The 18,132-nt window shown below is 38.9% G+C and overlaps 1 protein-coding gene across 2 annotated transcripts in view; it reads left to right on the top strand.

Annotated features, from left to right (window-relative positions):
- The window catches only part of MUSK (muscle associated receptor tyrosine kinase), an 88,153-nt gene extending 81,644 nt beyond the window's left edge, over window positions 1-6,509 (top strand). For both annotated transcript variants that reach the window (XM_073226355.1, XM_073226350.1), the window contains one exon: window positions 302-6,509. In XM_073226355.1, coding sequence (XP_073082456.1) covers window positions 302-984 — 683 coding nt within the window. In that variant the 3' untranslated portion in view covers window positions 985-6,509. The remainder of the gene's footprint in view (window positions 1-301) is intronic.
- The last annotated feature ends 11,623 nt before the right edge of the window (window positions 6,510-18,132 follow it).

Raw genomic sequence — 18,132 nt, 5'->3', positions numbered from 1 at the left:
AACCTCAGATAAGTGGATGGTTAGGACAGGATGGTGGGTGCTGCGTTAAAGGCTGATAGAAAACGCGGTACTGGAAGGGTCGGCAGCTGAGGCACCCCAGGAGGAGTGACAAAGAGGCTAAATCTTAAACAGCAAATAGGAGATGTTCACACAAAGAAACAGGGTCGGGGTATGACTCTGATATTGTCAACAAAACAACCAGGGCCCCGTGTTTTCTGTCCGCTCATTCCCTTTTGGAGAGCTCTTGCCAGCGTGTCACTGTAGGCACGCAGCCTAACAAAGGACACTGTTTTGGTTCCAGGCGTGTGTGCTGTGGGGAAGCCCATGTGCCTGCTCTTCGAGTACATGGCCTACGGTGACCTCAACGCATTCCTCCGCGGTGCATCCCCGCACAGCATGTGCAGCCTCAGCGACGGCGACCTGTCGGCGGGGGCTCAGGTGGCCGGCCCCGCACCCCCACCCCTCTCCTGCGCCGAGCAGCTCTGCATGGCCAGGCAGGTGGCCGCGGGCATGGCCTACCTCTCGGAGCGCAAGTTTGTCCACCGGGATTTAGCCACTAGGAACTGCCTGGTGGGTGAGAACATGGTGGTGAAAATTGCCGACTTTGGCCTGTCCAGGAACATCTACTCCGCTGACTACTACAAAGCTAATGAGAATGACGCGATCCCCATCCGCTGGATGCCCCCCGAGGCCATTTTCTACAACCGCTACACCACGGAGTCTGACGTGTGGGCCTACGGCGTGGTCCTCTGGGAGATCTTCTCCTACGGCCTGCAGCCCTACTATGGGATGGCCCACGAGGAGGTCATATACTATGTGCGTGATGGCAACATCCTCTCCTGCCCCCAGAATTGCCCCCTGGAGCTGTACAATCTCATGCGCCTGTGCTGGAGCAAGCTGCCTGCGGACAGACCCAGTTTCGCCAGCATTCACCGAATTCTGGAGCGCATGTGTGAGCGGGCCGAGGGGACCGCCAGCGGCTGAGGTCAGGGGTGTGCAAAGAAGACCCTGCAGTCTCCTGTCAGAGTCTGGGAGCCGGGGGAGTCCAACGTCCGAGGCCCGACAGACCCCGGGGAGGACAGAATAGTGGTGCACATGAGTGGCACGTTGTTAAAGACGGTGCAGAGCCCAGACTGACCTGTTCCAGGTCGATGATTGGAAAGGCAGGCTGGGCACTGTGCCAGATAACCAGAGACGACGACTCCTCACGGGGAAAGTTTGTACCACACAGTCTACGGGAAATAATGCCATCCTGTTCAGTTCCTGAATTAGCTGGCAGCACAGTGAGGCTCTGCTCTATTACATTTTAATGTGAAATGTGATACGGAGCTTCATTTTTAATGCAGTTCATTCCCATCCATTACGAAAGTAGTGTATCTTCCTGTAATAAATTAAGGTAAAGCCCCCAAAACCGTTCATTGTCTCCCAGCTCAAAGACGGGTGTTAGTTTTTAATTGAATTTCTTTCTCGCATTTATGTTTGTGTTCTACAGAGTTGTGGTTCTACTTTATTGACAGGGAGTTTTAAGGAATAAAATGACCCATCAAGAAGGCTATATTCCGATTGTGATTTTTAAACTCCCATTTCTGTCTTTGGCTTCTATGCCTTTAGAAGTTTACCCTTTAGAAGTGCAGAGTGTGCACTTGCATAAACTTAATCTGCTTATTCTTAATAAGTTTTTTTCTGAAAAAAGTTTTCATGTCTTACAAGTTTACCTTTTTCTTTGAAATTTGTACCGGTATCTCTTCCATTGCTTCCATTTTGTTTCTTCCTCTTTATAGAACTTACTGTCCTTTTTTGGTTATTTAGTTTTTTTTCCTTTTTATCTCATATATATACAGTACACACTGTGGCAGAAATAAAAACTTTTCAAATAGTGTTATAGACTGATAACAAAGAACTACCATTTTCTTCTATATTTGCTTTGGAAGCCACACATTTCACATTTGCCATCCACTAATGTTATCGCCACAGTCTACTTATCTCTTAGACCATAGTTGATAATATGTGATTTCTCAAGATGTTCTTCTGGCCCCGAGTTATTTCAAACTTGATGTTTCTGTGCATTCTGACATTTTTTTTCCTTCTAGAGACAAATTCAATATGCAGCAGAATTAGCATAGTGTTGAGAACCAACTTTCTGCATGACTGTTAACCTATCTTATTACATTTTACAATTTTTTAAAAACCCTCTGGAACTCAAATACCTGGTGCACAAGATTTCTCTGTGGTGCCCACATGATATATCTTTATCTAAGGCCAATGTGAATAATGTGAGTTTATTCCTGACCCAGTATGAACCCAAACTCTCCTGAAAAGCAAATAAACAGGGAAGAGAAAATACCAGCTTCCTTTCACCCAAACTAATTGGTAGTGAGGGCAATGGAGAAATGGTCTGAATTCTTGAAAGCAGACTTCAGCTGTCTGCTGGAAAGACCCACCTGAAATCCCCAAATCTGCCTTCATGCAGCAACTCGTTATCTATGTTGGAAAACCTGCCATTTCTTTTGCACAGTCCCTCCAGGCAACCGAAACAAAAACATACAAATGACCCTTGGTTTGGCCCTCTCCTTCACCCCTCATATTCTACCCATTTTACTTTAAAAAATTCTGCTCACATCCCCTTCCCTTCACTCCAACTGCTCATTACTCAAACTCTATTACTGCCTGTTAATTAACCTTTCTCCCGTTTCAGGCCAGAGCCCATTTCCTGGGCTGTGTCAACGTAAGGATGTGCTCTTTCATAGTTTTGATTCATAAATAGGGAAATCAGACGTTAGGATTGAGCCCTTGAGAGGTACTTTAAAGTCATGATTGTAAGTCCAAAATTAAGACAGTCATCCAAAGGGCCAGAAGAATGAGGTTGCTGTATGAATCTAAAACAGAAGGCCAAGAGGCCACCAAGAAAAAAAATCGGAGAGGCCACCCGTAAGTCTAGAACTTTCATGTCACAATCCTCAGCATACTCTAAAAGGTTCACAATGTGTGTCATATATGCTCTGCAAACTTCAAAAGATGTCTTCAGGTTTCATCAGCTGATGGAATTTTGTTATAAAAGAAAGATAGGGAAGTCAAGCCAATCAAAAAATCTACCCCACAGAAAAGCAGGGTCAAGACAGTTACGCAGAGTACCTGCTACGTGGATCTTGTTGCCCCTCAGAGTCAGGTTTCCATAGCCCAGTTCTAGCATCTGCCATGTTCAGCTCTTCTCTGATTCCCTTTCCACTGCTGATTTACTGCCCATGCTTTCCTATCTCTTCCTCATGACTTACAGATTCTCTATGTATTTTTAGGCTCTAGTGGTATTCCAGATCCCAGAGCACAAAAATCAAAGACTCAGAGGCAAAACATAGTGAGTGAATGAGTGAGTGAGCAAGCAAGTAAATATTATGAAATCCATTCAACTTTATTTAATATTTAAGTAACTAAAAACTAAATAACAAGTAGAAATTCCATTACAGTAATAGTAGTAATAAAAATAATACTATCAGGTAGCATTTATTTACCGAATGCTTACCATGTATATTCCAAGACCTCTAAATACATCAGCTTAAACCATACAACATCCCTATGATGTCATTACTATCATTATACCCATTTTCAGGCGAGGAAAATAGGCACAGAGAGATTGTGTAACTGGCCCAGACACACACAGCAACCCAGCCTAGTTTATGACCAAAAGAGGCTGAGCTCTCAACCACTGCAGTACTTCAGGGGAAGGCTTAAGGGAACAACTGAATCTCGATGACTGTGTGGAGGTGATTTGTATTTGCATGTAGATTCAAAGCACACACTATAACCCTTGTATGATTAATTTCCTATCCAAGTCTTTAAAATAAAATACATTTTAGCATTGTCAATTTAATCAAGCAGTCAATAGATGCCATGTTTATTTTTCCATTAGTTCTAAATGCATTTTCAAGTTATGTGAAGATCATGTCTTATTTCTTCAGTGTTCGTCCCAAGATTCTGTATCTCAGGAGCATGGACTCATTGTTTACCAGTATTGTTTTCTTTTCTAAATAAAGATTTTACCCATTGTTGTATAAATTCAGAGAGAGAAGAGAGACAGTACCATTGCTACCAAGTTTCAAGACAGGCATCAGTGAGAAACTAACAAGTCATTTTAAATGGTCGAATATCAAACATGACAAGAGTCAGGGTATTGTATGTGGCAGCAAAAGGACACGTCCCCTGATATTGTGATGGAGAAAAAGAACACTTCTTTCTACTTTGCAATATGCTATCAACTGTTCCATGTCATTAACTAGTCTTCTAAAAGTCCGATTTAATTTCTGAAAAGTACCTCACTTTATGAATATATATAATTTAGTCAGTTTTGTATTTTTAAACATTGGAGGTTTTTCTAGTTTTCACTATTACAAACAATACCACAATGATCATCCTTATTTGCACATGTCCATAATTATCTCTTTATGGAAATTCTGAGAAAGGGAGTATCTGGGCCAAATGGCCTACACAGTATTAAGGCTTTTGTTATGTGTTGTCATATCCTCTAGAGATATTGTTCCCATCTCTGCATTGTACAAGAGATCTCATAGCTGTCAAAGAGAATTCTCTATTTTTAGTAGCCTTTTTTATTTGGGTGTAGGAAAAGATTATCTCATTTTAATTTTATATTTGAAATGACTAGTTTGAGTTTTCTTGTTCCTTTAAGTCTTTATTTTGGGACTCATCTACAGGCCATTTTTCTATTGCGGTGTTTGTTTTCTAATGTATTTGTATGAGTTACTTTATTAAGAAAATATTAAATCTTTGTCATACTTTACACAAAAGAGAAAATATGTGTACATATCTTCATCTTAAAATATCATTTACTCTTATTTTGTGAAAAGAAAAAATGATAATATTCAATAATAATATACAATGTATATAATGAAGAAAATGAAAAAAAAATACCAACCAATGGTAACTAATATTAATATCATGATAAATATTATTTCAGCCTTTTTTAGATAGGTAGGTGGGTAGATAGGTAAGTAGAGGGATGATAAGTAGATAATCATTTTAAACATAAACAAGATCATAGTATTTTTTTTGGCTTCAGGGTTTATTTCTATCACTGAATTTATCATAAACATCTTTCATACCAACAAGTATTCATGTGCAACATCACTTCTGATGGTTGAATAATATTCTGGTATATGGACTTATAATTTGTTTAACTATTATTCCACTGTTAATCATTTGGTTGATTTCTATTTTTCACTATAAAGTACAGTAATTTGATAATTTCTCCTATTGCTCTATTTTGTGAGCATCTATCTCAAGTGATTTCTTTAGATGTGAATCCTAGAAATAGAACTTCTAGATCAAAGAATTTACTCTTTTAATCCTTTCTAATATATTGACATATTACCTTCCCAAGTCATTTTATCAATGTATGGATCTTCCAGCTAGGCAAGAGAGCCTATTTCTTTCAGCTTCATCAATACTGAGCATTAGCATTTAATAATTGCCAATATAATAGCTTCAAATTTTTTAACATAAATTTTAATTGTTATATTGTAGTTTATACTTATATTTCTTTAAATAAGAGAAGTTTGAACAGTTTTTCAGTGTTTTGGGGTCAGTGGATTTACTCTGTGATTTGCCTCCCACTGTTATTTTTCTATTGGGTACATCTTTTTCTTGTTGCTTTGTAAAAGCACTTTGCATATTAAGGAGTTAAATTTTGTCAAACATGTTTCAACCACTTTTTCATGTTAAACATGTATACTTCTATTTGTTTCTTATTATAAGACTATTGATCAGGAAAGAATATTGAATTTTTACTCTGTTGAGATGATTGTGGCTTTTTCCTTAATTAGTTAATATATATAAATACAGTCATTGGTTTCCTAATGTTGAAATATTGTTATGTTCTGGGAATAAACTCTCTTCAGGTGTGCCACGTCAATCTTTTAATTTATTATGAAATCTGTATTTTTTAACATTTATTTGGATCACTATTATAAGTTGATGAAATTAGAAGTTTATCATTTCCTTCTCTGTGAGAGTTTGGTATCAGCATTATGACAGTTTCAAAAACAGGAGTTTCTATGATCTTGGTTAGCTTATTTTTTTAAAAATTGTCACTTATTAATAAAAGCAATACATAAATAAGGTTTTTAAAACAGTCCTAAAAAGGATACAAAAAAAAAAAAGTGAGTCTCCTTTTCCAGTTCATCTCTAATCCCAGCCTGAGTAGAAACCACTTAACTCATTTCTGGTTTCAGTTCTTCTGGTAATTACCACTGCAGTTTTAACAAACACACTTACATCTCTTTCTGAACTGATCAATTTTAAAAAGTACATAATCTCTCCCTTCATAGAAAATGGGCAGTTTAGAGCACTGTTACTCAACTCCTCTCAATTTCTTGCGATACACTAGTTATCAGCTATATTGCTTCTCATTATAACTTTTTTGACATACCCTTAGAGAAAGGTTGCCCATCAATTCTCGACTATGTAGATATAATTAGAGCTTCCACACTTCCTTCCGCCACTTTTTCCCTTCCCTTTACACTCTGTCAGTGACACACTTGTTTCTATGCTGTCAGAATCTGTATTTGCATTTTGTTTGGCATCAAAGTAGGACGTAAGTGTTGACTATAGGTTGATTCTGATCATGAAAAAAAGAGACAATATCTACACCAATGTTATTATGTAAATATGTATTCATTGCCAAATAATGGTATTCAATTATTCTAGTTGTTAATATATCTTAATATCTATTAATTCTTGTTTCCTCTATTCTATTTCATGGATGAAATATCACTTAAAATATCAGAGTATTTATACTCTTTTCTGTTCTTTCATTATTGTTTTCTTCCTCTGTCCCCTGCCTCTCCTCTCTCATGCTTCTGTTTTCCACAGAATGTCCCATGATCATTGATGTAACGTATATAATTAGGAAGGAAGACTTGTGTGATTCACACTGGTAGCAGGAGCAGGCTCCTTTGCAGGGTTGCTGGAATGTTTATGCAGTATGGCCACTCTTTAACGGGTTGGTTCACTGTGGGCTCTGCCTTTGTGGTTTGTGGGGAGGGCAGTGTCAGGGCACCCCACAATGACAGAAGTAATGAGAGACTCTACTCTGAGGACATAATACATCAGTATATTTCAATGAGAGCTATTGTTCCCCACCCCTCCCATCCCCTGTGAGGGTGCAAGATTCTCCCCGTATTCTACCCTGCCTCCCTCTCTGGATTCAGCACTCATACCAAGAGCCCTTCCCAGGCAGATCTTCCTCTCTATTCAGAGCATTTCGTGGGCCTCCAGCTGCTGCTGAAGCTGCTCAGTCCACCTGTTCTACACACAAGCCTCCCATTGACCACCCTGACTGACAACCCACAGCCCATCCCTGCTCTCCGTCTCTGCGGACTCAGAGCGTGGAGCCTTTATTCACGGGGATCACCTCCCAGTGCCGCCGACAGCTGGCGCGTGCGAACGGCAGGTTGCAGCGCTGTTCCTCCGCCCTGCATTATTCGTGAATGAGAACGTTAGCTACCTTCTGCTTTCCAAATGTTTGTCCAAGTGATGGCCCTTAGATTGGTTTCAACACGTACACAGATATATTCTTATTCATATACATTTAGTGTCAGATCAATGAAATCTTAGGAAGAAAGGAAAGGAAAGGGTTCAGTCTACTGTTTTGATGAAGAAGCGTCTCTGGAATAGCTGAAACAGCTCAGGAATTTCCTGCTCACTCCTCCTTCATCTCTGTTGGTTCTTTCTTTCCTCCAGCTCTCTCCCAGCCTCAGAATACTGGAGCATCTCTCTCTTATCTATACTGTCCCTCAGTGATCTCATCCAGCCATCTCATTCATGGTTAGAAATATCACCTACGTACTGAAATTTTTATCTTTAGCTCAAACTTCTGTCTACCTTCCTACTCATATTTCTAACTACCTGTTATAGATGAGAGCTTCAAATTCTCCTCCCCAGGGCCAGACTCTCTGCTCTATTTCTATGCTTGATTTGGGAGTGAAGCTGGAAACTGCCTCACAGCTTGGTGTTGCCTTTCATGTCATGGAAGAATTTTAGTGTCTTAGCACTGCTGACTTATGGTCTTATTCTCAAGAGAGCAGGCTGTGTCCATTTTAACAGCTTCTTATACCCTCACCTATTCCCATTACAGCTATCAGAAATTCACCAGTTTTTTGCATGTACCTGTTACCCATTCCTGATATGCAGGCTAATGTGGATGTTTCCTTTCTAATGTGGTCTGTGTGTCACTGTAAGAGAATCTGGGAGGGGGAACTTGATGCTGTGTTCATTTCACCACGTTAACCAGTCTTCCTTATTGTGGGGAGAATTTGCCCCAACCTTGCAGATTCCAATCTTTACAACAAAGGTATCTCAGGTCACCTTTCTTTTACTTGTTTCAGTTCTATTTAAGTAGCTTAGTCACCAAGATACATGCACTCATAGACCTTTCCTTTTGTACAGGTCACCATATAAACAACAGCACCCCTCACCTGTGGTTTTCACTACTGTGAGTCATTCTACTCAGTACAAAGGGTCAGAAAGTTCATCAGTAGGAATACTTATGGGTATGAGGGTCTGATTACAAAACAAAAGTCGTTGCCAGTGCATTTCTTATAATAATAAACAAAGATATATGGGTCTAGATGTTTGCCTTGCCTTCCAAAAGATCATGTCATCTTGTATAAAGGCAACCAAATGAAGATGAAAGGAAATAATTGCATGATTTCTAAACCTTTACATGTCTTCCTCCTGGGGGGTCCCTCCTAACTAAAAACTTCCAAGAGATTCACAAAGGATATTTTTCTTATGAGCTTTGTCATCATATGTGTAATTACACACATAGCCATCATTACTCTTCTTTCAACCACAGCCTCTGGAAAGCATATGCCGTATTTAGAATCATGCCCATAAGAAGAGAAACCACCTGCACTGTCTAAGGCTCTGTCAGAGGGCTGTTAACCACACGAAACACCAGGCGTAGATAGACACTCTCCCTTTCTGGGTGTGCTCTGAAATATTTCAAACTGTGATTAAAATGAGAAGTGTTGGCATGACACTGCCTTCTGACTTCACGATGTTAGCACCACGGTGGTGAGTGTAATGCTCCTTCTTTCAAGGCTCCTTATGGATGCCTTACATAAGTGCAGACTAAACATCTGATTTAATGTCAACTCCATTTTTGCTGTCTTGGTTTTTTTGAGGGCATGTATTATATTTAAGGTTCTTAAGTTCATTGAGGGTCACGCACTCATTCATTTTAGCTTCACTCACTGACAGCACCTTCTGACTCAGCGATCCCCTTCTCAAGACTCTCAAGATCATTCTGGCCCACATCACTCTGCTCAGCTCATTTTGCTTATGGCAACCTGAAGAAAGAACCACCTTGATTCTGGTCCGCCCCTCAAAGTGCTCTCAGGAGCAACAGAAGACGAAGAACAAAATGACCAAAGAAGAAAGAAAGAGATACAAAGGAATGACAATGAGAGCAAAGAGTCACAAATACATTCAAGTTCTAAGAAGGCAAAGATGACCAGGAAATGCCTGAGAGCTTATAATTTTTAAGATAATTTTAAATAATAAGCATCTAATTTTTTAGGGAAAACATCTTTATCTCAGTTATTATAGCTGACAAACCCAGTTCCAGTCATGAGATAAGTTTCGCAAAGCTTTATGAAAACATAGTTTTCGATTTTTAAACACTTAGGAAAATTTTGGAAGGAAGTATGCTCTACTCATCCAATTTTAGGGAAGTTTGGAGAAAATTCAGTTTTTCTTATGAAAGACCTCTTTTATAGGAGTAAATATGAATTTACCTGGCTCTTGCCCAGAACTTACCAGTACTTGGCAAATTATTATATCTACAGTATGATCAACAAGTTGACTCCTGGAATCCACACCTCTAAAGAAAAATCACTAATCCTTTGCCACATCTTTTTAATCTTTTACACTTAGATTCTACACTTTAAAAATCTACACTTAGATTTTTTCCCCCAAGATTGTCTTGTTATTTAGCAACCTGCCAGTTTTCCAATGACAATTAATTTGGAAAATAATTTATATTTTAAATATGAACATTAAGTGTTATTTTAATGGCAGTATAAACCATTATATACATGTTATATAAGTTGTGATCTAGAGAGACAGCAGATGGATGGGTGACAGAGTGTCACTGACTCAGGCACTAACTCAAGTCCCAGCAATTAACTTAATTCCACTATACCTCAATTTTCCTCATTTATAAAATGAGAATTATAATAATATCTAGCTCAGGCTTGGAGGGATTAAAGATGAGAGCATGAGAGGTGAGACAGAAACCTCCTCCCCAAACCACATATAATATGAAAATACAGCAAATACATCTAATCCTGAAAGAGGAACAGGGAAGAAGGCTGCAGCAGACTGCCCACATTTGGGGAAAACAGCAGACCTCAAGGAAAAGGGTACAGTACCAAAGCCATGATCTGGAAGGACCCAAGCCCTTCCCCCACCCAGCTCACTGGAGGGAGGAAGAGAATTGGAGCAAGGAGGGGATGGAGGCCTAGGACTGCTGAACACCCAGCCCTGGAGATGTGCTCTGGGAGCAGGAACCTACATTACATGGTGCTCCAGAGATTAGAGTGTTGGAAAGCTAAGACAGGAAGAATACTTGGAGAGACTGAGATTCCAGTTGCTTGTGGAAACCATGTATCCACAATTGGCCACTCTGGGACAAAAGAAAGGTGGGCAGTCTGAGAGACTTCCTAACAGCAAGAGGCCTGCAAAAGGGGCAAGGATTGCACAGAACTTGCTGCTTAGGAGAAAGGACAGGTGTACAAAATTGAATGGGTGCACTCTGCCCAGCAGGTTGGAAACTTTCAGGAGCTTCAAATGCCCCATTCCCCTGGCTGGAAAAGTAGCCCTGAGGCCCCCCCAAATGTGATACGAAGCCTGCTGTGCCTCCCTCCCAGCCGGCACCAGCTCAGAAAAAGGCTGCCATCACCATTGCTCCAGAAAAGCCAGAGGGTGGTCCTGCCTACAGCAGCTACAAGTGCAAAGCATAGAGGCTTCTCCCTGCATGTTTGGCCCACTACCCTTGGCTGTGGAGACAGGCACCACAGCCGGGAAGCAGGAAAGACCTCTTTTCTCCTGAAAGGCACCTGCACCACTCCCCTGCAATCCCCGCCATCGCTGCAGGGGCTGAGTAGATCCAGAAAGCAGAGCTTCTGAGCACTAGAGGGTGCCACCTACAAGTATGAAACATCAAAGGAACCTGGTTCAGCGCCAAATCCCACAAACACCAGAAAGAAGGCCAAGTGAAACTGAACTCATCAATCTTCCAGAAAGATTTCAAAATAAAAATCATAAACGTGCTCACCAAGCTACAGAAAAATATTCAAGAACTCAAAGAGGAATTCAGGAATGGGATAAAAATGTTGAAGAATACAGTATCTGAAATAAAACATACAATGGAGGGATTTAAACACAGATTAGAGGAAGTAGAGGAGAGAGTAAATGGAAAAGAAATTAGAGAAGAGGAACACAAAGAAACTGAGGCATAGAGAGAAAAAAGGATCTCTAGGAATGAAAGAATATTGAGAGAATTTGGTGACCAATCCAAACGGAACAATATTCACTTTATAGGGGTACCCAAAGAATAAGAGAGAGTAAAAGGGACAGAAAGTGTCTTTGAGGATGTAATTGCTGAGAAATTCTCCAATCTGGGGAAGGAGATAGTCTCTCAGGCCATGGAGGTGCACAGATTTCCCAACACAAGACACCCAACGAAGACAACACCAAGACATATAATAATTAAAATGGCAAAGATCAAGGATAAGGACAGTATTAAAAGCAGCCAGAGAGAGAAAAAAGATCACATACAAAGGAAAACCCATCAAGCTACCATCAGACTTATCAACAGAAACCTTACAGGCCAGAAGGGAGTGGCATGATGTATTTAATATAATGAAGCAGAAGGGCCTTGAACCAAGAATACTCTACCTGGCAAGATTATCATTTAAATTTGAAGGAGGGATTAAACAATTTCCAGATAAGCAAAAGCTGAGATAATTTACCTCCCACATACCATCTCTACAGTGTATTTTGGAAAGACTGATATAGATGGAAGTGTTCCTAAGACTAAATAGCTGTCACCAGAGGAAATAATGTAGACCAATTAATTACTAAGCAGATGCAAAATCAAATCAACTGCCCACAAAGTCAGTCAAGGGATAGATAAACAGTACAGAATGTGATACTTAATATATGAAGAATGGAGGAAAAAAGAAAAAAGAACCTTTAGATTGTGTTTGTAATAGCATACTAAGTGAGTTAAGTTAGACTGTTAGTAAGGAAGTTACCCTTGAACCTTTGGTAACCAAGAATCTAAAACCTGCAATGCCAATAAGTACATACTATAGATAATCACCCTAATTGTAAATGGACCGAATGCACCAATCAAAAGATACACAGTCACTGAAAGGATAAAAAAAAAAGACCTGTCTCTATGTTGCCTACAAGAGACTCACTTCAAACCCAAAGACATATACAGACTAAAAGTGAAGGGATGGAAAAAGATAAATCATGCAACTAATAGGGAGAAAAAGCAGGAGTTGCAGTACTTGTATCAGACAAAATAGATTTCAAAACAAAGAAAGTAACAAGAGACAAAGAAGGACATCACATAATAATAAAGGGGTCAGTCCAAAAACAGGATATAACCATTATAAATACCTAGGCACCCAATACAGGAGCACCTATATATGTGAAAGAAACACTAACAGAGTTAAAGGGGGAAAAAGAATGTAATGCATTCATTTTAGGAGACTTCAACACACCACTCACTCCAAAGGACAGATCCACCAGACAGAAAATGAGTAAGGACACAGAGGCACTGAACAACACACCAGAACAGATGGACCGAATAGACATTTATAGAACTCTACATCCAAAAGCAAGAAGATACATATTCTTCTCAAGTGCACATGGAACATTTTCAAGAATAGATCATATACTAGTCCACATAAAAAGCCTCAGTAAATTAAAAAAGACTGAAATTTTACCAACCAGCTTCTCAGTTCACAAAGGTATGAAACTAGAAATAAATTGTGCAAAAAAACCCAAAAAAGCCCACAATCACATGGAGGCTTAACAACTTGCTCCTAAATAATCAATGGATCAATGACCAAATAAAAACACATCAAGCAATACCTGGAGACAAATGACAACAATAACTCAACACTGTAAAATCTCTGAGACGCAGTGAAGGACATGCTAAGAGGGAAGTATATTACAATACAGGCTTCCCCCAGGAAAGAAGAACAATCCCATATGATCAGTCTAAACTCACAATTAATGAAACCTCAAAAGGAAGAACAAATGAGGCCCAAAGTCAGTAGGAGGAGGGACATAATAAAGATAAGAGCAGAAATAAATAAAATCAAGAAGAATAAAACAATAGAATCAATGAAAGCAGGAGCTGGTTCTTTGAGAAAATAAACAAAATAGATAAATCCCTAGCCAGATTTATCAAGAAAAAAAGAGAGTCTACACACATAAACAGAATCAGAAATGAGAAAGGAAAAATCACTATGGACATCACATAAATACAAAGAATCGTTAGAGAATACTATGAAAAATTATATGTTAACAAACTGGATAACCTAGAAGAAATGGACAACTTTCGAGAAAAATACAACCTTCCAAGGCTGACCCAAAAAGAAACAGAAAATCTGAATAGAACAATTACCAGCAATGAAATTGAATTGGTAATCAAAAAACTGCCTAAGAACAAAATCCCTGACCAGATGGCTTCACCACTGAATTTTATTAAACATTTAGCGAAGACCTAATAATACCTATCTTCCTTAAAGTTTTCCAAAAAGTAGAAGAGAAGGGAATATTTCCAAACTCATTCTATGAGGCCAGCATCACTCTAATACCAAAACCAGGCAAAGACATCACAAAAAAAGAAAATCATGGACCAATATCCCTGATGAACATAGCTGCAAAAATATGCAACAAAATATGAGCAAATCTAATTAAAAAATACATCAAAAAATTCATCCATCATGCAAAAGTACAATTTATACCAGGGAAGCAAGGATGGTAAAATATTCAAAAATTCATCGACATCATCCACCACATCAACAAAAAGGAGGAGAAAAATCACATGATCATCTCCATAGATGCTGGAAAAGCATTTGACAAAATTCAACATCCATTCGTGATAAAAAATCTCAACAAAATGGGTACAGAGGGCAAGTACCTCAACATAATAAAGGCCATATATGACAAACCCACAGCCAACATTATACTTAACAGTGAGAAGCTGAAAGATTTTATTTTAAGATCAAGAACAAGGCAAGGATTCCCAATCTCCCCACTTTTATTCAACATAGTTCTGGAGGTCCTAGCCATGGCAATCAAACCACACAAAAAAAATTAAAGGCATCTAGGTTGATAAGGAAGATGTTAAATTGTCACTGTTTGCAGATGACATGATATTGTACATAAAAAGCCCTAAAGAATCCACCCCAAAACTAGTAGAACTAAGAAATGAATTCAGCAAAGTTGGAGGATACAAAATCAATACATAGAAATCTGTTGCATTCCTGTATACTAATGATGAACTAGTAGAAAGAGAAATCAGGAAAATAATTCCATTCACAATTGCATCAAAAAGAATAAAATACCAAAAAAGAGATTTGAAGATGGCAGCCTGAGTAGAGCAGCGGAAATCTCCTCCCCAAACCACATATATCTATGAAAATATAACAAAGACAACTCTTCCTAAAATAGAGACCAGAGGACACAGGACAACATCCAGACCATATCCACACCTGTGAGAACCCAGCGCCTTGCAAAGGGGGAGAGGAAGGCCACAAAACAACAAGAAGGAAAGCTCTTCCAGCCATCACTCATACCAGCCCTGCAAACTATCTCTATCACCATGAAAAGGCAAAACTACAGGCAGACAAAGATCACAGAGACAATACCTGAGAAGGAGACAGACCTTAACAGTCTTCCTGAAAAAGAATTCAAAATAAAAATCATGAACATGCTGATGGAGATGCAGAGAAAAATGCAAAAACAATGGGATGAAGTCCAGAGGGAGATCACAGATGTCAGGAAGGAGATCACAGAAGTGAAACAATCCCTGGACGGATTTATAAGCAGAATGGATAAGATGCAAGAGGCCATTGAAGGAATAGAAACCAGAGAACAGGAATGTATAGAAGCTGATATTGAGAGAGATAAAAGGATCTCAGGAATGAAACAATACTAAGAGAACTGTGTGACCAATCCAAAAGGAACAATATCCATATTATAGGGGTACCAGAAGAAGAAGAGAGAGGAAAAGGGATAGAAAGTGTCTTTGAAGAAATAATTGCTGAAAACTTCCCCAAACTGGGGGAGGAAATAATCGAACAGACCACAGAAATACACAAAACCCCCAACAGAAAGGATCCAAGGAGGACAACACCAAGACACATAATAATTAAAATGGCAAGGATCAAGGACAAGGAAAGAGTTTTAAAGGCAGCTAGAGAGAAAAAGGTCACCTATAAAGGAAAACCCATCAGGCTATCGTCACACTTCTCAACAGAAACCTTACAGGCCAGAAGAGAATGGCATGATATATTTAATACAATGAAACAGAAGGGCCTTGAACCAAGGATACTGTATCCAGCACGACTATCATTTAAATATGATGGTGGGAATAAACAATTCCCAGAAAAGCAAACGCTGAGGGAATTTGCTTCCCACAAACCACCTATACAGGGCATCTTACAGGGACTTCTCCAGATGGGAGCACTCCTAAAAAGAGCACAGAACAAAACACCCAACATATGAAGAAAGGAGGAGGAGGAATAAGAACGGAGAGAAGAAAAGAATCTCCAGACAGTGTATATAACAGCTCAATAAGCGAGCTAAGTTAGGCAGTAAGATACTAAAGAGGCTAACCTTGAACCTTTGGTAACCACGAATTTAAAGCCTGCAATGGCAATAAGTACATATCTCTCAATAGTCACCCTAAATGTAAATGGACTGAATGCACCAATCAAAAGACACAGAGTAATGGAATGGATAAAAAAGCAAGACCCATCTATATGCTGCTTACAAGAAACTCACCTCAAACCCAAAGACATGCACAGACTAAAAGTCAAGGGATGGAAAAACATATTTCAGGCAAACAACAGCGAGAAGAAAGCAGAGGTTGCAGTACTAATATCAGACAAAATAGACTTCAAAACAAAGAAAGTAACAAGAGATAAAGAAGGACACTACATAATGATAAAGTGCTCAGTCCAACAAGAGGATATAACCATTCTAAATATATATGCACCCAACACAGGAGCACCAGCATATGTGAAACAAATACTAACAGAACTAAAGAGGGAAATAGACTGCAATGCATTCATTTTAGGAGACTTCAACACACCACTAACCCCAAAGGATAGATTCACTGGGCAGAAAATAAGTAAGGACACACAGGCACTGAACAACACACTAGAACAGATGGACCTAATAGACATCTATAGAACTCTACATCCAAAAGCAACAGGATATACATTCTTCTCAAGTGCACATGGAACATTCTCCAGAATAGACCGCATACTAGCTCACAAAAAGAGCCTCAGTAAATTCCAAAAGATTGAAATTCTACCAACAAATTTTTCAGACCACAAAGGTATAAAACTAGAAACAAATTCTACAAAGAAAAAAAAAGCCTCACAAACACATGGAGGCTTAACAACATGCTTCTAAATAATCAATGGATCAATGAACAAATCAAAATAGAGATCAAGGAATATATAGAAACAAATGACAACAACAACACAAAGCTCCAACTTCTGTGGGATGCAGCGAAAGCAGTCTTAAGAGGAAAGTATATAGTGATACAGGCGCACTTGAAGAAGGAAGAACAATCCCAAATGAATAGCCTAACATCACAATTATCGAAACTGGAAAAGAAGAACAAATGAGGCCTAAAGTCAGCAGAAGGAGGGACATAATAAAGATCAGAGAAGAAATAAACAAAATTGAGAAGAATAAAACAATAGCAAAAATCAACAAAACCAAGAGCTGGTTCTTTGAGAAAATAAACAAAATAGATAAGCCTCTAGCTAAACTTATTAAGAGAAAAAGAGAATCAACACAAATCAACATAATCAAAATGAGAATGGAAAAATCACGACAGACCCCACAGAAATACAAAGAATTATTAAAGACTACTATGAAAATCTATATGCCAACAAGCTGGAAAACCTAGAAGAAATGGACAACTTCCTAGAAAAATACAACCTCCCAAGACTGACCAAGGAAGAAACACAAAAGTTAAACAAACCAATTACGAGCAAAGAAATTGAAACGGTAATCAAAAAACTACCCAATAACAAAACCCCGAGGCCGGATGGATTTACCTCAGAATTTTATCAGACACACAGAGAAGACATAATACCCATTCTCCTTAAAGTGTTCCAAACAATAGAAGAGGAGGGAATAGTCCCAAACTCATTCTATGAAGCCAACGTTACCCTAATACCAAAACCAGGCAAAGACCCCACCAAGAAAGAAAATTACAGACCAATATCCCTGATGAATGTAGATGCAAAAATACTCAATAAAATATTAGCAAACAGAATTCAAAAGTATATCAAAAGGATCATACACCATGACCAAGTGGGATTCATCCCAGGGATGCAAGGATGTTACAACATTTGAAAATCCATCAACATCATTCACCACATCAACAAAAAGAAAGACAAAAACCACATGATCATCTCCATAGATGCTGAAAAAGCATTTGACAAAATTCAACATCCATTCATGATAAAAACTCTCAGCAAAATGGAAATAGAGGGCAAGTACCTCAACATAATAAAGGCCATATATGATAAACCCACAGCCAACATTATACTGAACAGCGAGAAGCTGAAAGGTTTTCCTCTGAGATCGGAAACTAGACAGGGATGCCCATTCTCCCCACTGTTATTTAACATAGTACTGGAGGTCCTAGCCACGGCAATCAGACAAAACAAAACAATACAAGGAATCCAGATTTGTAAAGAAGAAGTTAAACTGTCACTATTTGCAGATGATATGATATTGTACATAAAAAACCCTAAAGACTCCACTCCAAAACTACTACAGCTGATA

The sequence above is a fragment of the Manis javanica genome, chromosome 2 (assembly GCF_040802235.1).
Source record: "Manis javanica isolate MJ-LG chromosome 2, MJ_LKY, whole genome shotgun sequence".
NCBI classification, from domain to species: Eukaryota; Metazoa; Chordata; class Mammalia; order Pholidota; family Manidae; genus Manis; species Manis javanica.
Note: the sequence above shows the minus strand (reverse complement) of the source record. Positions and strands in the feature narration are given on the sequence as shown.